At 48.3% G+C, this 21,106-nt stretch overlaps 1 protein-coding gene across 1 annotated transcript in view; it reads left to right on the plus strand.

The window, feature by feature from the left end:
• Positions 1–21,106, plus strand: part of LOC132403373 (dynein axonemal heavy chain 3-like) — a 990,878-nt gene that overhangs the window by 112,918 nt on the left and 856,854 nt on the right. The window contains exons 9-12 of the mRNA XM_059986790.1: positions 6,158–6,362; positions 14,252–14,455; positions 15,593–15,723; positions 18,666–18,861. Of these exons, the coding sequence (XP_059842773.1) occupies positions 6,158–6,362; positions 14,252–14,455; positions 15,593–15,723; positions 18,666–18,861 (736 nt within the window). The remainder of the gene's footprint in view (positions 1–6,157; positions 6,363–14,251; positions 14,456–15,592; positions 15,724–18,665; positions 18,862–21,106) is intronic.

Consider the following 21,106-nt stretch of genomic DNA (forward strand, 5'->3'; position numbering starts at 1 on the left):
TGAGTTTGATCTGTGACTGAGTTTGATCTGTGACTGAGTTTGTGCTGTTACTGAGTTTGCGCTGTGACTGAGTTTGATCTGTGACTTAGTTTGAACTGTGACTGAGTTTGCGCTGTGACTGAGTTTGATCTGTGACTGAGTTTGTGCTGTGACTGAGTTTGTGCTGTGACTGAGTTTGTGCTGTGACTGAGTTTGTGCTGTGACTGGGTTTGCGCTGTGACTGAGTTTGAGGTGTGACTGAGTTTAGCTGTGACTGAGTTTGAGCTGTGACTGACCTCCTTTGATGATACCATAATGTATCTCATCATTTGGTTCCTTACAGATGACTTTGTTAACATTCTAATATCATATCTAGTGATATCTAGCATGGTTTTTAAATAAATTAATGTTCCTTTTACATAAATAAATGAATAAACAGTAAACAAAGAGGAATTTACACTCTTCAATGTTTAGTAAAAACTATGATTGTAACTTTGAATTTAAATAAAATGCTTGAAAATTGCAGCTGATCAAGTGGCACCTGGGAAGGCCAAATGTGTGCTAAGCTGCCATGCAATTATTAATCAGAATCAGGTTAATTATCACTGCCATGTCATTAATTTTATTTTTTTTGTGGCAGAGGTATAATGCAAGATGTAGGAACTATTGGAAGTTACAATAAATAAATAACTAGTTCAAAAGAGGAATAGTGTGGTTGTGTTCAAGGAGCATTGCAAAATCTGATGGCGGCTGGGAAGAAAGTGTTCCCAAACCCTTGAGTGTGGGTCTTCAGGGTCCTGTACCTCATCCGCGGTAGTAGTACTGAGAAGAAATCATCTCACAGATGATGAATCTTGCTGTTGAGGCCCCATCTTTTGAAATAACCTGGAGAAGTGTGAGGTGGTACACTTTGGAAGGACAAACTCCAAGGCAGAGTACAAAGTAAATGGCAGGATACTTGGGAGTGTGGAGGAGCAGAGGGATCTGGGGGTACATGTCTACAGATCCCTGAAAGTTGCCTCACAGGTAGATAGGGTTGTTAAGAAATCTTATGGGGTGTTAGCTTTCATAAGTCGAGGGATAGAGTTTAAGAGTCACGATGCAATGATGCAGCTCTATAAAACTCTGGTTAGGCTACAACTTGGAGTACTGTGTCCAGTTCTGGTTGCCTCACCATAGGAAGGATGTGGAAGCATTGGAAAAGGTACAGGGGAGATTTACTAGGATACTGCCTGGTTTAGAGAGTGTGCATTATGATCAGAGATTAGCTGAGCAAGGGCTTTACTCTTTGGAGAGAAGGAGGATGAGAGAAGACATGACAGAAGTGTACAAGATATTAAGAGGAATAGATAGAGTGGACAGCCAGCGCCTCTTCCCCAGGGCACCACTGCTCAATACAAGAGGACATGGCTTTAATGTAAGGGGTGGGAAGTTCAAGGGGGATATTAGAGGAAGGTTTTTCACTCAGAGAGTGGTTGGTGTGTGGAATGCACTGCTTGAGTCTGTGGTGGAGGCAGATACACTAGTGAAGTTTAAGAGACTACTAGACAGGTATATGGAGGAATTTAAAGTGGGGGATATATGGGAGGCAGGGTTTGAGGGTCGGCACAATATTGTGGGCCGAAGGGCCTGTATTGTGTTGTACTATTCTATGTTCTATGGTAGTGAGGGTTGTGCCTGTGAAAGAACACATATAACCTGACAAAGGTGACAAATTCCTGAATTAGCGTGCTAGTTGCGGATGGGGAGAACCCACAGTACTATAAATTCTTAATGTATAGCAAGATCTTGCGATTATTGGATGTATGTGGAAGTAGAACGGTAGCAGCTTTTGTTGACGCTGTAGAAGCTGCTGTGACCAGTCGTGCCACCATCTTGCTGGTAGCAAGGTCAAAGTTCAAAGTAACTTGGATTCAGTGACTCCACTCATGCATAAGTGACTCACTCACGGAAAGCAAAATGTGCTTTCGTTTGAACCTGCCTCTATAACAAAGGCAGTCCTGTGGGAGTACAAACGTATCCCTGAGTTGCATTATACAAGTATCCCCTCAGATAATCTTGCAAGGGATAAACAATCCATCCATGAAGCCACATGTCTGTCTGGAATTGACAGTTTCCTGTTGAGGACTGAAGAACATGTGAATTAGTAGAAGTCGGCCATCAGTACCTTCAGACCTTCTCCACCAGTCAAGGGGTCTCTTGCCGAAGGGTCTCGACAGTATTCTTTTCCATAGTTGCTGCCTGGCTTGCCAATCCTCCAGCATTTTGTGTGTGTTGCTTGAATTTACGGCACCTACAGATTTTCCCTTGTAAGTGATAGGTGAGACTAGTAAGCGGAAAGACGGTTGGATAGGTGGGGGAGCAAAGAAAGAAGTGAGAGGGTGGAAGAGTGGGCTGAAGAAGAAGCAATCTGATAAGGGGGAAATGTGGATCCTGGAATAAAAGGAAGGAGGTGATGTGCAGGTGAGGAAAAGGGAACGGATGAGAGGGGAGCCAGAATGGGGAACTTAAAAAAGAGAGAAGGAGGGAGGAGAAATTACCATGGTAGAAAAATCAATGTTCATGCCTTCAGGTTGGAGGTTACCTAGACAGAGTGGTGGTGAGTTGCCCCTCCAAGCTGCATATGTCTCATTCTTGCAATACAGGAGGCCATAGACCAACACATCGAAATAGGAATGGAAAATTGAATTGCAGTGGGTGGCCACCAGAAAATCCCATCTTTCAGGGTTGACAAAATGAATGTGCTCAACAAAGTGGCCCCTCAATCTATTTTGGGTCACACCAATGTAGAGATGTATCAGGAACATTGGATGCCGTAGATAACCCCAACAGACTTGCAGATGAAATGTCACCTCATTTGGAAGAGCTCTGAATGGTGGTGAAGGAGGGGATGAATGTATAGGTGTAGCACTTGAGCTACTTGTGGAGGTAAGTGGCAAAAGGGAGATCAGCGGGAAGGGACGAACAGATAAGGGAGGTCATGGAGAGTACAATTCCTGCAGCAAGTGGAGAGTGGGGGTGAATGGGCAGGTGTGCGAGAAATGGAGGAGATGCGAGTGAGGTGCTGGAATGGAAATCATGTTTTTTGATAAAGGAGGACATCTCAGATGTTCTAGAATGGAACGCCTAATCCTGGGAACGGATGTGGCAGAGGCAGAGAAACTGAGAGAAGGGAATAACACTTTTACACATGAAGGGATGGGAAGAGGTATGTCAAAACAGTTGTAAAAGTCAGTTGATAGCCTGTCTTCAGAGATGGAGTGAGAGAGATTGGGAAAGGGTAGAGAGTTATCAGAGATGGTACCAAGTGACAGGGTGGAAATTGGAGACAAAGTTGATAAAATTGATAAGCTCAGCAAGGGTGCGTTAAAACAACACCAATGCAGTCATCAGTGTAGTGTAGAAAGAGCTGTACTGTTACCAGTGTAGGCTAGGAACGTAGACAGTTCCACATAGCCGACAAAAAGGCTATGGATTTGGTAGCTGGGGCTCATGGATTTGGCAAAAGTGGGAGAAGCCAAAAGTATAATTGCTGAGGGTGAGAACCAGTTTCGTCAGATGTAAGAGGCTGGTGGTGGAGTGGAACTTGCTAGGTTTATTGTACAGAAAGAAGCAGAGAGCTTTAAGGCCCTCCTGATGGGGAATAAAACTATATAGGGACTGGATATCCAGAGTAAAAATGAGGCCATCAGGGCCAGGGAACTGAAAGTTGTTGAGATCGAGATGTGAAGGTAGGAACGGACTGAATCGTGGGGGTTCATGGACATGAGTTCAACAGGACAGCAGCAGACAGAAACAATGGACCTAATCGGACATTCCACTTTTGGCTCTTGGTTAGGAAGTAAAAACGAGCACTGCAGGGTAGAGGAACTATGAGGTTGGTGGCAGAGGATGGCAACACAATGGAGATAGCTATGTGTGAACACCAGGATTTCTTCTGTCATCATTTCAAAAATTCTCTTCTTGTGGATGCCAAAATGGATGATCTCATAGTTCCTACACGATTTTCCATCCACCCAGTTCTCACCCAGTCACTAGCTTAGAACACAGAACACAGCAGCTCAAGAAATTCTGCAGATACTGGAAATCTGGATCAATGCACACAAAATGCTGAAGAAAGTCAGCAGGTCAGGCAGAACTATGAAGGAAAATGAACAGTTGACATTTTGTGCTGAGTTCCTTCATCAGGACTGGAAAAGAAGAATGCAGAGACCAGAATAAAAGGATGGGAAATGTAGAGAGTACATGTTGGTAGATGATAGGTGAGTCCAGGTGAGAGGGGGGAAGATGTGAGGATGTTGTGGGCAGAGGGGAGGGAATAATGTGAGAAGCTAGGAGATGATCAGCAAAAAAGACTAAAGAAGGAATCTGATCAAAGAGAACAGTAGACCATGGAATAAAGGAGAGAAAGGAACCAGAGGGGTGAAGGTGATGGGAAAGTCAGGAGGGCAGAGGAGGGGAAAGAGAAGGGATGAAAGGGCCACAAAGATAAGGGAAAACAGGGTGGGGAAGAGGAGAGTGGTCACCAGAAGTCAGAGAAGTCAATGTTGATGCTGTCACTTTTGAGTCTACCAAAATGGAATATATGTTGCTTCTCCAATCTGCATCTAGCTTCAACGTGGCAGTGGAGGAAGTCATGGACAGACATGTCAGTGTGGGAATGGGAAGTGGAATTGAAACTGTTGGCACTGGAGATCCTTGCAGTTACAGCGGATAGAGTGAAGGTGCTCAAGCAGAACATAGAAACGTACAATACAGGAATAGGTTCTTCTCCCTCCCATGTCTTCAGAATTAGAATCAGGATTATTATCACCGGCATGTGACATGAAATTTGTTAACTTAGCAACAGCAGTTCAATGCAATACATAATATAGCAGAGCGCAAAAAATAATAATAAATAAAATAAAACATAATAAATAAACAAACAATGTATATTGACTAGATTATTTATTTAAAATGTGCAAAAACAGAAATACTGTGTATTAGAAAAGTAAGGTAGTGTCCAAAGCTTTAAAGTCCATTTAAGAATCGGATGGCAGAGGGGAAGAAGCTGTTCCTGAATCGCTGACTGTGGGCCGTCAGGCTTCTGTATCTCCTACCTGATGGTAACAGTGAGAAAAGGGCATGCCCTGGGTGCTGGAGGTCTTTAATAATGAACGCTGCCTTTTTGAGACACCGCTGCCTAAAGATATCCTGGGTACTTTGTAGGCTAGTGCCCAAGATGGAGCCGACTAAATTTACAACCCTCTGCAGCTTCTTTCAGTCCAGTGCAGTAGTCCCTCCATACCAGACAGTGATGCAGCCTGTCAGAATGCTCTCCACGGTACAACTATAGATGTTTTTGAGTGTATTTGTTGACATGCCAAATCACTTCAAACTCCTAACAAAGTATAGCCGCTGTCTTGCCTTCTTTATGATTGCATCAATATGCTGGGACCAGGTTAGATCCTCAGAGATCTTAACACCCAGGAGCTGGAAGCTGCTCATTCTCTCTACTTCTGATCCCTCTATGAGGATTGGTATGTGTTCCTTCATCTTAACCTTCCTGAAGTCCACAATCATCTCTTTTGTCTTACTGACACTGAGTGCCAGGTTGTTGCTCTGACACCATTCCACTAGTTGGCATATCTCACTCCTATACACCCCTCATCACCACCTGAGATTCTACCAATCATAAGCAAATTTGTAGATGGTGTTTGAGCTATGCCTATCCACACAGTCATGTGTATACAGAGAGTAGAGCAGTGGGCTAAGCACACTCCCCGAGGTGCGCCAGTGTTGATTGTCAGCAAAGAGGATATGTTATCACTAATCTGCACAGACTGTGGTCCTCAGGTTAGGAAGTCAAGGATCCAATTACAGAGGGAGGTACAAAGGCCCAGGTTCTGCAACTTCTCAGTTAGGATTGGGAATGTTGGTATTAAATCACCAACTATAATGCCGATTTAAACTAATCCCATCTACATGATCCATATTCCTCCATTCCAAACGTCTACTTTTTCAATTTTCAACACTTAAAACTTTGGGTTTAGCAATTCAGAGTTAGGAAATTTAAGATAGTTTTTAAAAATAGTCAGTCCAGACATACTCTAAGTTGCTAACCACTGTTTGCCATGTTATTGGGAGAGAGGACTTTGCTTGTCCCCAGTTATGAAGGGTTTTTCTTGGCCTTTGGCAGATACTGCTCAGTGTATGAACCATATAAGAGCCTCCTGTCTCCAGACTCTGACAGTAAGATTGAAGATACAATCAGCAGGGAGTTTAATCTGACAACTTTTGTCAGGGAAATAGAGGAGCTGAGAAGGATGGGTGTAGAGCTGGCCTCTCTGCCAATCCACGTTCCTCTGGAGCTACTGCTGCTGGACTGCACCGAATTAAATCAGGTAAGTGAAACAGACACATGTACTTACTTTGACAGCAGCTCACCTCATAGCCCTATTCCCTCACCATACATCCTGCCAGGGCATTCTTCAACCCAATGGTACAAAGATTGAACTTTCCATCTCCAGGTAACCCACGCCCCCTCTGTGTTCCTTTCCTACTCCCACCAGGACAGTTCACCTAGGGTCTCCCTCCCTTTGTTCACCTTTCCAACTATCTACAGCACCCTTTCCCCATTCCATTGGCCTAAATGACCCACACACCCATCCAGCTGGGCCAACCCCATTCTATCTGTCCATCACTCCCCCTTCGCCTTGTCCTTACAACACGCTTCACCTATCACTGACCCCTCCACACAAGATTGGAAATTACAGGAGCAGAATTACACCGTTCAGCTCATTGAGTCTGTTCTACCATTTTGTCATGACTGATCTTGTTTTGTAATTTAATGTCATGTATTGCACTGTACTGCTACTGCAAAACAACAAATTTCACTCCATACAGTCGGTAACAATAAATCTGATTTTGATTCTGACCACGAACAAATAAGAATGTCAAATTCTCTCATTGACGTGGCCTCTACCGCCCACTGTGACAATGAATTCTACAGATTCACCACCCTCTGGTTGAAGAAAGTCCTCCTCATCTCTGTCTTAAAGGGACGTCCCTTTATTCTGAGGCTTGCCTTCTGGTCCTAGTCTCTCTTTCAAACAGAAGCACCACTCCATACTGGCCTTTCAGTGTCTGGCAGGTTTCAATGAGATAATAGACAATAGACAATAGGTGCAGAAGTAGACCATTCGGCCCCTCGAGTCTGCACCGCCATTCTGAGATCATGGCTGATCATTCACTATCAATACCCAGTCCCTGCCTTGTCCCCATATCCCTTGATTCCCCTATCCATCAGATATCTATCCAGCTCCTTCTTGAAAGCATCCAGAGAATTGGCCTCCACCGTCTTCCGAGGCAGTGCATTCCACACCTCCACAACTCTCTGGGAGAAGAAGCTCTTCCTCAACTCTGTTTTAAATAACTGACCTCTTATTCTCAATCCATGCCCTCTGGTACTGGACTCTCCCAACATCTGGAACATATTTCCTGCCTCAATCCTATCAAATCCTTTAATTATCTTAAACGTTTCAATCAGATCCCCTCTCAATATCCTCAATTCCAGCGTGTACAAGACCAATCTCTCCAATCTCTCTGCGTAAGACAGCCCTGCCATCCCAGGAATCAACCTAGTGAATCTACGCTGCACTTCCTCAACTGCCAGAATGTCCTTCCTTAAACCTGGAGACCAAAATTGTACACAATATTCCAGGTGTGGTCTCACCAGGGCCCTGTACAAATGCAAAAGGACATCCTTGCTCTTGTATTCAATTCCCCTTATAACAAAGGCCAACATTCCATTTGCCCTCTTCACTGCCTGTTGCACTTGCTCATTCACCTTCATTGACTGGTGAACTAGGACTCCTAGGTCTCTTTGCATTTCTCCCTTACCTAACTCTACACCGTTCAGACAATACTCTGCCCTCTTGTTCCTGCTTCCAAAGTGGATAACTTCACATTTATTCACATTGAATGACATCTGCCAAGTATCTGCCCACTCACCCAGCCTATCCAAGTCTCCCTGTATTCTCCTAACGTCCTCTTTGCATGTCACACTGCCACCCAGTTTAGTATCGTCAGCAAACTTGCTGATATAGTTTTCAATGCCCTCATCTAAATCATTGACATAAATCGTAAAGAGCTGTGGTCCCAATACAGAGCCCTGTGGTACCCCACTAGTCACCTCCAGCCAGTCCGAGAAACACCCATTCACTGCTACCCTTTGCTTTCTATCTGCCAACCAGTTTTCTATCCATGTTGAAACCCTGCCCCCAATGCCATGAGCTCTGATTTTACTCATCAATTTCCTATGTGGCACCTTATCGAATGCCTTCTGAAAATCTAGGTATACAACATCCACTGGCTTACCCTCGTCTAACATCCTTGTTACACCCTCAAAAAACTCCAACAGATTAGTCAAGCATGATTTGCCCTTGGTAAATCCATGCTGGCTCGGCCTAATCCTATTTCTGCCATCTAGATGTGCCACTATTTCGTCCTTAATAATGGACTCAAGCATCTTCCCCTTCTGAACTCCATCAAGCACACCCTAGAAACATCAAATGCTCCTTGTATGTTAAGCCTTTCATTGAAATCATACTTTGGACAGCACAGTGTAGCAGTTAGTGCAGTGCTTTACAACACCAACTGTGAGATTGGGATTTAATTCCTAACACTTCAAATTTGATTAATAGGCTTGGATGTTATAATCCCTTGATCTGAGTGGAAGTAGTTCTTAAAGATGACCACTAGATGATGTTATTACCATTACGACACATCTTCAGTTGTGTACCTCGACATCACTGGGTGTTTCAGCGGGTGTTTCAGCCGTTTATCACAAGACACCCTCAGCCGAGGCAGCCCCACCACAGGCTGATCAGACCTGGGTGTGTGTCATATGGTTAGTCTCTAGATAGTCACTTGGCAGCCCAGACAGTATCCCTTCTTTTCAGCTGCAGCCAGTGACTGCTCATTTCGGTGGCATTAACAAGTGCTTTGGTTGCCTTCCTGTGGGCCTGCCATCTGACTCCTACTTCCCTCAGTAGCCTTACTGTGGAGCTGGCTACAAAGCCCCTGCACTCCAACTCAACTGGGTGCACTTTTACGTTCCAGCCTCGCTCCTCTGCTTCAACTGCGAGGTTGGCATATCGCAGCCTTTTCCGTTCGTAAGCCTCATCCACAGCATCCTCCCAAAGGACCAGGTCAGGCCGCAGGTTGGTCGTTGCAATTTCAGATGGGAAGGTAAGTTTCGGGCCTAAATCAACATGCATTTCCCAGTCCCTGGCTGCACTCAGTGGGCATGAGTCATGAGGCAAGGGATTAGCTCCTGGTTTCTCTCCTTCCCCGATGAAGGATGGTAGTTGTGGGATCATTGTGTGGGTATCGAGAGGCCTGGCATTGGTGGTTACTCTCTTACACTCAAGTTCAGCTGCCAGACACCTCAGCTCTTGGTTGTGTTACCAGGTGTATCTGCCTTGTGTTAGGCTGGTCTTGCAACTAACCAGATGTGCTTGAGGGATGCCGGGACTGCGCACAGAGGACAGGCTGGACCCTCTCCCAGACAAGGATTTAGGTTTGTAGGAGAGGGCAGGGCATCATATGTTACTCTGATAATGACAGTCAATCTGCTTGACTCCATGCTCCACAGCTCACTCCATGTGATTTTCCTGCTCTTCAACAACCCCCCACCTCATCCAGCAGCCTAGCTTGGCTTGGGATATTGCTTTGGCACATCTGGCTGCTTCTTCTTGGTGGCACACCTCCTCCACCACCAGCTGCTGGCATTCAGTTGTAGTAGCCTTTTGCCAGGTAAGTTTCATTACTCCATGGCCAAAGACTCCTCTGCCCTGTTGGACATAGCCCACTATGTCCTGGTGTCGGAGGGCGGCTTCTGCATCCAGTACTGCTGCAGCTGGGGTCCATTTCTCCTGCTAGAGCAGGAGCAATGCCTCTTACAATTGGGTCCTGAGATTTTTTGAGTGTCATTCATTTGTATTCCTCCACCAGGCTAGACATTGGCAGAGGAAGGGCTCCGTTCCTGTAAAGTCCTATGCTGCTAAGGCATCTCGGTAGCCCAAGCCGCTTCCTCACATGTGAGTTCACCAGCCTCTCCGGCCGATTTGCATGAGACATAGTGACCTCATGGATGGTAATTGGCCACATAAGTCGGGGCAGCAGTCCAAACTGAAAGCACCAAAGCTGCAACCTCCCTAGGAGAGCCGTGTTGTTGATAAGCTTGAGGCCACTAATCATATCCTGCCTTAGTTGTTCCACCTGCTCGGTGTCTCTGAGGTCTGTGTTGTACCAATGTCTGAGGCTTTTGATGGGCTTCTCCAGGACAGTTGGTATTGGCTCAGTGTTGATACAAAAACTTAAGTCGGTGAGCTGACCTTTGACAACTGAGATACTGCGAGACTTATTAGGTTTGATCCCCATTTGTGCTCATTTGATGTTTCCCTGGAGTTTATCCATCAGGCGTTTGGTGCATGCTTTTGTTGTTATTGTGGTCTTGTCATCCATGTACTCCCTGATTGGAGGAAGACGCAGCCCATTCTTCAAGTGTTTCCCTTCGACCACCTATTGTGATGCTCGGATAATGAGCTCCATTGCCATGATAAATGCCAGAGGAAAGATGGTACAGCCCGCCATTATGCCTATCTCAAGGTGGTGCCATGTGGTGGTGTTATCTTGTGTTGTGACACAGAACTGCAGATCCTGGAAGTACACTTTGACCAGCTTTGTGATGCCCTGTGGAACCTGGAAAAAGTTGAAAGCTGCCCACAGTCTCGTGAGGCACCGACCCAAAAGATTGGCAAGGTCTAGGAAGACCACAGGCAGGTCTTTATTTTCATTCACATCCTGGGGAAACCACGTATTCCTGCTTTCTGCACTGATGTGTCGACGAAGTTGTTGCTCTGCAAAAAGGCTGAGAGTCTTTGAGCCATGACTCCAAAGAAGATCTTTCCTTCCACATTCAGGAGACTGATCTCGCGGGACTGTTGAGGAATTCTTCTGTTTGGGAATTAGTATCCCTCCCACCCTTCACCATGCCTTAGGTATAATTCCTTTCCCCCATGCCATCTTCATTAGATTCCAGACGTATTTCAGGATGCTGGGGGTGTTCTTATAGAGCCTATATGTGCGCCATTGGGCCCTGGAGCTGATGTTGATCTTGCTTGTTTAACTTTACTTTCCACCTCCCACCGTGTAGGGGGCATTACCTCCATCTGGTGCTCAGGTTGGTGGATTGGTGGCAAGTCATTTGGAATGGTGACTGGCTCATGCCTCTGGTTGTCAGAGTGGGTCTTCCTCAGGTGTTCCTCCAGTTCCCTCACTCTAAGGACCCCGCTCTTCTCCTTGTCAAAGAGGCTTTTGACAAACTTGTAAGGGTCTCTGTAGAAGCTTGCTCTTGCCTGTTCTTTCCTCTTACATTGTTTTCTCAAGCATTCTGCTCTTCGCATCTTTGTCAAGCGCTGCTTCATTTCTGTTTTTAATACCTTGAGTCCTTTCCTTTCCCCTTCCGTGGACTTCCTCCACTGTTTCCTCAACTGTCTCCTTTCCCTCACCAGTCTTTTGATTTCCTGCTGTCTCCTAGACTTAGGCTGGACTGAAGGTTCCTTCTGTGTTTTTTCACAGAAAATCTCTCTACCCCATAGCTGTATTTGGTGTCTCCCTACTTCTTCAGTTTTCTTTCCAGACTTCCCTTCAGTCCTTCTAAAAGTTGGACTAGGTCTGTGTTGATGATCTCCCACTCATTCTTCTGGCCACAAGATTTGGGGCTTCTGTCCTTTCACCTTCCTTTCTGCTGCTGGCCATGGCTGGTTGGGCTCTGGACTTGTGTCCATTGGAGGATCTGTGCTTGGTTGAGCTTCGCCTGGGGCACTGATACCCTGTTGACTGCGGTGTTTGTCCTGCCACTGGGCTTCCCTCGACTCATTTGACCTACCTCTTAGAAGGTAATGGTCAATGCGAGGCCAAGGAGTTTGCACTTCTCCCCGCGACCGTGTGTGTTTCCTCCAGGAGCTCAGGTTACTTCAGTATCCCAAAGATGCAAGGCAGGGTTATGTGGATTTGCTACATCGCCACCAGAAACGTGGTGACACTTATGGGTTGCTCAGCACAGTCCTCGCGGATTTCAACTTCATATTTTATATAGCCATATAACAATTACTGCACGGAAACAGGTCAACTCAACCCTTCTAGTCTGTGCTGAACGCTTACTCTCACCTAGTCCCACTGGTCCGCACTCAGCCCATAACCCCCCCCATTCCTTTCCTGTCCATATACCTATCCAATTTTATTTTAAATGACAATACCGAACCTGCCTCTACCACTTCTACTGGAAGCTTGTTCCACACAGCTACCACTCTCTGAGTAAAGAAATTCCCCCTCATGTTACCCTTAAACTTTTGCCCCCTAACTCTCAAATCATGTCCTCTTGTTTGAATCTCCCCTACTCTCAATAGAAAAAGTCTATCTACGTCAACTCTATCTATCCCCCTCATAATTTAAAATAACTCTATCAAGTCCCCCTTCAACCTTCTATGCTCCAAAGAATAAAGACCTAACTTGTTCAACCTTTCCCTGTAACTTAGATGCTGAAACCCAGGTCACTTTCTGGTAAATCTTCTGTACTCTCTCTATTTTGTTAATATCTTTCCTATGACCAGAACTGTATACAATACTCCAAATTTGGCCTCACTAATGCCTTGGACAATTTTAACATTACATCCCAACTCCTATACTTAATGCTCTGATTTATAAAGGCCAGCATACCAAAAGCTTTCTTCATCACCCTATCCACATGAGATTCCACCTTCAGGGAATTATGCACCATTATTCCTAGGTCACTCTGTTTTACTGCATTCTTCAATGCCCTACCGTTTACCATTTATGTCCTATTTGGATTATTCCTACCAAAATGTAGTACCTCACACTTATCAGCATTAAACTCCATCTGCCATCGTTCAGCCCACTCTTCTAACTGACCTAAATCTCTCTGCAAGCTTTGAAAATCTACTTCATTATCCACAACGCCACCTATCTTAGTTTCAGCGGCATACTTACTAATCCAATTTACCACCCCATCATCCAGATCATTAATGTAAATGACAAACAACATTGGACCCAGTACAGATCCCTGAGGCACACCACTAGTCACCGGCCTCCAATCTGACAAACAGTTATCCGCCACTACTCTCTGGCATCTCCCATCCAGCCACTGTTGAATCCATGTTACTACTTCAATATTAATACCTAACGATTGAACCTTCCTAACTAACCTTTTGATGGACCTGTGACAAATAAAGCTAATCTCATCTCAGATACAGGCTCAGAACTGATCATAATATTCCAAGTATGGTCTTACTGAAGCCTCAGCATTACATCCTTGCTTTTATGCACAGGACTCCAAAGCCCTTTTATATCCTCAATTTCTGAATTTTCTCCCAACTTAGAAAACAATCTACAGCTTTATTCTTCCTTCCAAAGTGCACAATCCAACACTTCCTTACACTGAATTCCATCTGTCACGTTTTTGCCCAGTCTGCTAACCTGTTTAAGTCCTTCTTGAGAATACGTGTCACTTTACCTATCTCAGTATTACCTGCAAACTTGATCACAATGTCTTTTGTTTCTTTATCGAGGTCATTAATGTGTAAAGTGAAAGTTCTGGTCCCCGGGAACTCCATTTCTCACCGGCGGCCATCTTGAAAAACAGTCTTTGATCCCTATTCTCTGATTTCTGCCAATCCATGTCAGTACCTTGCCTCTAACCTTGTTTAGCAGCCTTATGTACAGCACCTTGTCAAAGGCCTTCGAAAATTAATGTAAGTAACATTCTTTGTCAGACCTCACCGTTAAAGAATTCTACAAGACTTGTCAGGCAAGGTTTCCCCTTAAAGAAACTGTGTTGACTTCACCCCGTCTTTCATCCACATCCAACCACCCCAAATTTCATCCTTAATAATGGCTCTAAAATCCTACCAATCTCTGAGGTCAGGCTAACCAACCTATAATTTCTTGAGTTTTGCCTCCCTCCCCTCTTAACCAGCGATGTTACGCTTGTGATTATCCAACCCTCTGGCACCCTCCCTGACTACAATAATTGTTGAAAGATCACTACTAATTTCTCCACAATTTTTTCCAGCTACTTCTTTCAGACCCCTTAGGTATAATCTATCTTGTCCAAGTGATTTATCCACCTTTGGGCCTTTTGCCAGGAGTATGTGTACCCCCAGTAAGTATTGGAGCTGTGTCAAAACCCGGTCTCTCTGCCCAACAGCACCTATCCACCCGCTGCCGTCAGCTCTCCGCCCACGTCGCTGGGAAAGTCGTAGAGGTTTCGGCCAAGCTGAACGCCAGCATGTGCGCCCAGTATGGGGACATGGTGAAAAGGCTGAGCCAGCCGGCCAACCACACCCGGGGCTTGGTGCAGCTGCGGCGGGAGTTGGAGAGTGTACAGAACCAGGAGTTGCCCCGGCTGCAGGTGGGTATGAGGCATAGGCGGACGGCCAGAGACCTTTGGCCCTCGACCTGGAGCCAAACGGAGGATCACCATACTGGGTAGTGCCGTGCCACAGCTCAGGGCAACAGTCACTCTCCGAAGGGGTTTAACGTTCTGGGGAACGGCGAGTGGGAGTGATGGGGGGAGTTGGAGGGACCGTGAAGTTGAGTGGTGGGGAGCGGAGGATTGTACCCAGACAGATAAGTGTGCATTCCTGCCAGTGGATTGTGGGAGGGCGCAGGGGAGGGTGGAGTAAGAGAGGAAGTGAGAATCCGCCCCAAACAAATGGGCCAGTGTGCTTGGATTGAGGGATGGGGGAAGGGAGGAGTTGGGGGTGTTGGTAGAGTGGGGTGCAGGAAGGGGAGGAGTTGGGGGTGTTGGTAGAGTGGGGTGCAGGAAGGGGAGGAGTTGGGGTGTTGGTAGAGTGGGGTGCAGGAGGGGGAGGAGTTGGGGTGTTGGTAGAGTGGGGTGCAGGAAGGGGAGGAGTTGGGGGTGTTGGTAGAGTGGGGTGCAGGAAGGGGAGGAGTTGGGGGTGTTGGTAGAGTGGGGTGCAGGAAGGGGAGGAGTTGGGGTGTTGGTAGAGTGGGGTGCAGGAAGGGGAGGAGTTGGGGTGTTGGTAGAGTGGGGTGCAGGAAGGGGAGGAGTTGGGGGTGTTGGTAGAGTGGGGTGCAGGAGGGGGAGGAGTTGGGGTGTTGGTAGAGTGGGGTGCAGGAGGGGGAGGAAGTCCGCTTCAGACGATGGGTGACTGTCCCTAGTGGTAGGGTGGGCAGATGGGGAAGGGGGAGAGGTGGAATCAGTAAAGGAGAGGGAGTCCGCCCCAGACAGCTCGGTTTGTGTCCCGGGGTGGTGGCAGGAATGAAAGCGGGTACCTGTTGCTGTCAGACGGGCGAGCGTCCGGGGCTGGTGCTTCAGTGCGGGCGTGCGGACGGCCCCTCCACCACACTCCCTATCCGTGCTCGGCGCCGATAGCCAGCCCGATGTGAGCTGGCGGTGCCACCGTGTTGCCCGACTCCCAGGGAGCTTTTCTTGACCCTTGAACCTCCCGCTTCCTGGAACTACTTGGTATTGCCGTGCTGCCCGCTTGCCCCTAACTCGTCTCCCGCTCCCCTCCCCAATCAGGACAAGCTGGAGATAGCGGTGCGGAACCAGCTCTTCCTGCTCGAGTACGTCGGCCTGTCCGAGGAGGACATCGCTCACAGCAGCAAAACCTTCTGGTGGCCGGAGCGCATCCGTCCGATTGTCAGGAACAGGTCAGTGTAGCTGGCGCCTTCCTTCCAGCCGGCCGGAGTTGGCAGGAACAGGTCAGTGTAGCTGGCGCCTTCCTTCCAGCCGTCCGATTGTCAGGAACAGGTCAGTGTAGCTGGCGCCTTCCTTCCAGCCGGCCGGAGTTGTCAGGAACAGGTCAGTGTAGCTGGCGCCTTCCTTCCAGCCGGCCGGAGTTGTCAGGAACAGGTCAGTGTAGCTGGCGCCTTCCTTCCAGCCGGCCGATTGTCAGGAACAGGTCAGTGTAGCTGGCGCCTTCCTTCCATCCGGCCGGAGTTGTCAGGAACAGGTCAGTGTAGCTGGCGCCTTCCTTCCAGCCGGCCGGAGTTGTCAGGAACAGGTCAGTGTAGCTGGCGCCTTCCTTCCAGCCGGCCGATTGTCAGGAACAGGTCAGTGTAGCTGGCGCCTTCCTTCCAGCCGGCCGATTGTCAGGAACAGGTCAGTGTAGCTGGCGCCTTCCTTCCAGCCGGCCGATTGTCAGGAACAGGTCAGTGTAGCTGGCGCCTTCCTTCCAGCCGGCCGGAGTTGGCAGGAACAGGTCAGTGTAGCTGGCGCCTTCCTTCCAGCCGGCTGGAGTTGGCAGGAACAGGTCAGTGTAGCTGGCGCCTTTCTTCCAGCCGGCCGATTGTCAGGAACAGGTCAGTGTAGCTGGCGCCTTCCTTCCAGCCGGCCGATTGTCAGGAACAGGTCAGTGTAGCTGGCGCCTTCCTTCCAGCCGTCCGATTGTCAGGAACAGGTCAGTGTAGCTGGCGCCTTCCTTCCAGCCGGCCGGAGTTGGCAGGAACAGGTCAGTGTAGCTGGCGCCTTCCTTCCAGCCGTCCGATTGTCAGGAACAGGTCAGTGTAGCTGGCGCCTTCCTTCCAGCCGGCCGGAGTTGGCAGGAACAGGTCAGTGTAGCTGGCGCCTTCCTTCCAGCCGGCCGGAGTTGGCAGGAACAGGTCAGTGTAGCTGGCGCCTTCCTTCCATCCGGCCGATTGTCAGGAACAGGTCAGTGTAGCTGGCGCCTTCCTTCCAGCCGGCCGATTGTCAGGAACAGGTCAGTGTAGCTGGCGCCTTCCTTCCATCCGGCCGGAGTTGTCAGGAACAGGTCAGTGTAGCTGGCGCCTTCCTTCCAGCCGGCCGGAGTTGTCAGGAACAGGTCAGTGTAGCTGGCGCCTTCCTTCCATCCGGCCGATTGTCAGGAACAGGTCAGTGTAGCTGGCGCCTTCCTTCCAGCCGGCCGATTGTCAGGAACAGGTCAGTGTAGCTGGCGCCTTCCTTCCAGCCGGCCGGAGTTGGCAGGAACAGGTCAGTGTAGCTGGCGCCTTCCTTCCAGCCGGCCGATTGTCAGGAACAGGTCAGTGTAGCTGGCGCCTTCCTTCCAGCCGGCCGATTGTCAGGAACAGGTCAGTGTAGCTGGCGCCTTCCTTCCAGCCGGCCGGAGTTGTCAGGAACAGGTCAGTGTAGCTGGCGCCTTCCTTCCAGCCGGCCGATTGTCAGGAACAGGTCAGTGTAGCTGGCGCCTTCCTTCCAGCCGGCCGATTGTCAGGAACAGGTCAGTGTAGCTGGCGCCTTCCTTCCAGCCGGCCGGAGTTGTCAGGAACAGGTCAGTGTAGCTGGCGCCTTCCTTCCAGCCGGCCGATTATCAGGAACAGGTCAGTGTAGCTGGCGCCTTCCTTCCAGCCGGCCGATTGTCAGGAACAGGTCAGTGTAGCTGGCGCCTTCCTTCCAGCCGGCCGATTGTCAGGAACAGGTCAGTGTAGCTGGCGCCTTCCTTCCAGCCGGCCGGAGTTGTCAGGAACAGGTCAGTGTAGCTGGCGCCTTCCTTCCAGCGGGCCGGAGTTGTCAGGAACAGGTCAGTGTAGCTGGCGCCTTCCTTCCAGCCGGCCGATTGTCAGGAACAGGTCAGTGTAGCTGGCGCCTTCCTTCCAGCCGGCCGGAGTTGTCAGGAACAGGTCAGTGTAGCTGGCGCCTTCCTTCCAGCCGGCCGGAGTTGTCAGGAACAGGTCAGTGTAGCTGGCGCCTTCCTTCCAGCCGGCCGATTGTCAGGAACAGGTCAGTGTAGCTGGCGCCTTCCTTCCAGCCGGCCGGAGTTGTCAGGAACAGGTCAGTGTAGCTGGCGCCTTCCTTCCAGCCGGCCGATTGTCAGGAACAGGTCAGTGTAGCTGGCGCCTTCCTTCCAGCCGGCCGGAGTTGGCAGGAACAGGTCAGTGTAGCTGGCGCCTTCCTTCCAGCCGGCCGATTGTCAGGAACAGGTCAGTGTAGCTGGCGCCTTCCTTCCAGCCGGCCGGAGTTGGCAGGAACAGGTCAGTGTAGCTGGCGCCTTCCTTCCAGCCGGCCGATTGTCAGGAACAGGTCAGTGTAGCTGGCACCTTCCTTCCAGCCGGCCGATTGTCAGGAACAGGTCAGTGTAGCTGGCGCCTTCCTTCCATCCGGCCGGAGTTGGCAGGGCAGCCGAGCCCAGCTTTTCATTTCAGATCAGCTTCTGGCATATTGATTGCCCTTACTCCACTCTTGGAGCCTCGTAAGTTTAAAACAAAAGCTGACACAAAGTGGACGGAATAATTTCTCGTGTTTATAATTTTAATATTCGGCAGGAATTCCGCGGGGCAGGGGGGTGCGGTGAAAGTGTAGCCCCTTCTTCATCAGTCTGATGAGATTTATTAAGTATGAAAATTAGATCGATCTTTAATGAGGGTTATCACTGCCTTCAGATACAAATTCTCTGTCTGAGTCTCCCCGACTGTTACCTTCCTTTCTTCGCCCCTGCGGAGGATGCTCCCTACCTCGCTGTCGAAACAGGTTTTGTTTCTAACTTGACGTGGCTGCGAGAGTCTCACTATCTTGAGGCTGACTGGCGGGTAGCTGGCTGGAAGCTGAGATGAATTCGTTCGGTGTGGAGAGATGCTATGGGCGCACTCAGTTTGCAAACTAACCGTACCCCTGTCAGTTGTCTCCGTCTACAGAGGGAGCACGATGTGGCCGTGTCCAGGCTGGTTCGCTGGAGGGATGATTTCACCAAGCGGATTGAGGGAACTGCGGCCATGGTGAGGGAATTCCAAAGGAAAGATCACATGTCCGAAGCCCAGCAGTACACAGAGAAGCTGCGGGTCATTAACAGAAGGATCGAGGAATTCACAGAGGAGGTTAGCTTTCTGTCCAGTACTGATCAGCGAACGCTAGTATCGGCATTAGTTTAGTATTTTCACATATGAAGTGGAAAGCTGGTCTTGTATACAGATCCGATCATTACACAAAGCATTGAGGTAGAACAAGGCAAAACAATAACAGAATGCGGAATTAAGTGAAACAGCTAGTGTGCATGCACCTTCAAACAATCCTGTATTGTCTGAATTCAGGGGAATCATCTGACGTCTCCAAATTATGCTGCAATTAATTTATCAATTTCCAATACATTGTTAATTAATTCCACAGGATCTGCTGATCAGTTCCACTCTCTCCCTGAGCAGGTGCAGAGCAGTGACCGATACTGGAACAGTTGCAGTTTGATTGATGTTTGTTGTTGCTTTCCTCGCAATTTGCAGATCGGGTAATTTATGCAGACAGCCATTCCCTGGTTAAATGCACTGCTGCTCCTGGAAACAGGTCCGCTATAAATCACCGACAGCTCCCAGCACATCATTGTGAAGTAACACACAAAGGAGGCAGTGCTCCGTACCCATGCTGCCTGTCACAACCACCAGGAATCTAGCTCTTCATGAAATGCGGACACATTGAAACATGATGACAGTCACTGTTCTCTCTCTCACTGTCACTCTCTCACTCTCTCACGCTCACTGTCTCTCACTATCATGCTCTCTCACCATCACTCTCTGTCACTCTCACTCTCATATAACCATATAACAATTACAGCACGGAAACAGGCCATCTCGGCCCTTCTAGTCCATGTCGAACGCTTGCTCTCACCTAGTCCCACTGACCCGCACTCAGTCCATAACCCTCCATTCCTGTCCTATCCATATACCTATCCAATTTTTTTTTAATGACAAAGTTGAACCTGCCTCTACCACTTCTACTGGAAGCTCGTTCCACACAGCTACCACTCTCTAAGTAAAGAAGTTCCCTCTCGTGTTACCACTAAACTTTTGCCCCCTAACTCTCAACTTATGTCCTCTTGTTTGAATCTCCCCTACTCTCAATGGAAAAAGCCTATCCGTGTCAACTCTATCACCCTCATAATTTTAAATACCTCTATCAAGTACCCCCTCAACCTTCTACGCTCTGAAGAATAAAGTCCTAACTTGTTCAACCTTTCTCTGTAACTTAGGTGCTGAAACCCAGGTAACATTCTAGTAAATCTCCTCTGTCCTCTCTCTATTTTGTTGACATCTTTCCTATAATTTGGTGACCAGAAAAGTACACAATACTCCAAATAAATACTCTCTCTCACTTCTTTTTCTCTCTCTCTCTCTCTCTCTCTCTCTCTCTCTGTCTGTATCACTTTTGCCAATCACCTTTCCAGCTCTTAGTTTCATCCCACCCCCTCCGGTCTTCTCCTATCATTTTGCATCTCCCCCTCCCCCTCCTACTTTCAAATCTCTTACTATCTTTCCTTTCAGTTAGTCCTGACGAAGGGTCTCGACCCGAAATGTCGACAGTGCTTCTCCCTATAGATGCTGCCTGGCCTGCTGTGTTCCACCAGCACTTTGTGTGTTGTTCGAATTTCCAGCATCTGCAGATTTCCTTGTGTTTACTCTCTCTCTCACTCTCACTTTCACTGTCTCTCTCACTGTCACTGTCACTCAGGTGGCTAGTTCCAGACTTCCGCCAGTCTTCCTGAGGAAAGCACTACTCAGCATCCCTGCTACCTATTCCCGGAAATCTCCGTCACTCTAGTTAACTACCTTCTGCTGTAGTAAAAAGGTCCATTCTGAATCATTGCTCATTTCACACGCCTCAGTCTGGATGGTTTCAAAACAAGACAGCCCTGCTTGGCCAGTGTAATTCTGGCTGTAATTTGATCCAGCCTTGCAACTTGCCTGTGAATCTCTGCATCTTTCCCAAAGCTACCACAGCCTTCCCACAATGTGACAGCCAGAACCATGCCCAGTGCTCATACTGTACCCTCACAAGGGTTTTCACACAATTCAAGTGTGATCTTCCTACTATTTCATCCTGTGCCACAGCCAGGAAGGACAGACACCTTAACAACCTCATCTACCTGTCTGCATCTGTCAGGGGTCTGTGGACATGCCAGTCGGTGTCACTATTCCTTGGAATGTTCGTTATCTTGCCACTCATTGTGTTGCCCATTGTCCTACTTGCCCTCCCCATCCCCAAGCCATGGCCTGTAACTTCTCCAGATTAATTTCTACTTGCTATTGTTATTGGAATTGGTTTATTATCATCACATGTACCAAGACAGAGTGA

This window comes from Hypanus sabinus, chromosome 13, assembly GCF_030144855.1.
Source record: "Hypanus sabinus isolate sHypSab1 chromosome 13, sHypSab1.hap1, whole genome shotgun sequence".
Lineage (NCBI taxonomy): Eukaryota > Metazoa > Chordata > Chondrichthyes > Myliobatiformes > Dasyatidae > Hypanus > Hypanus sabinus.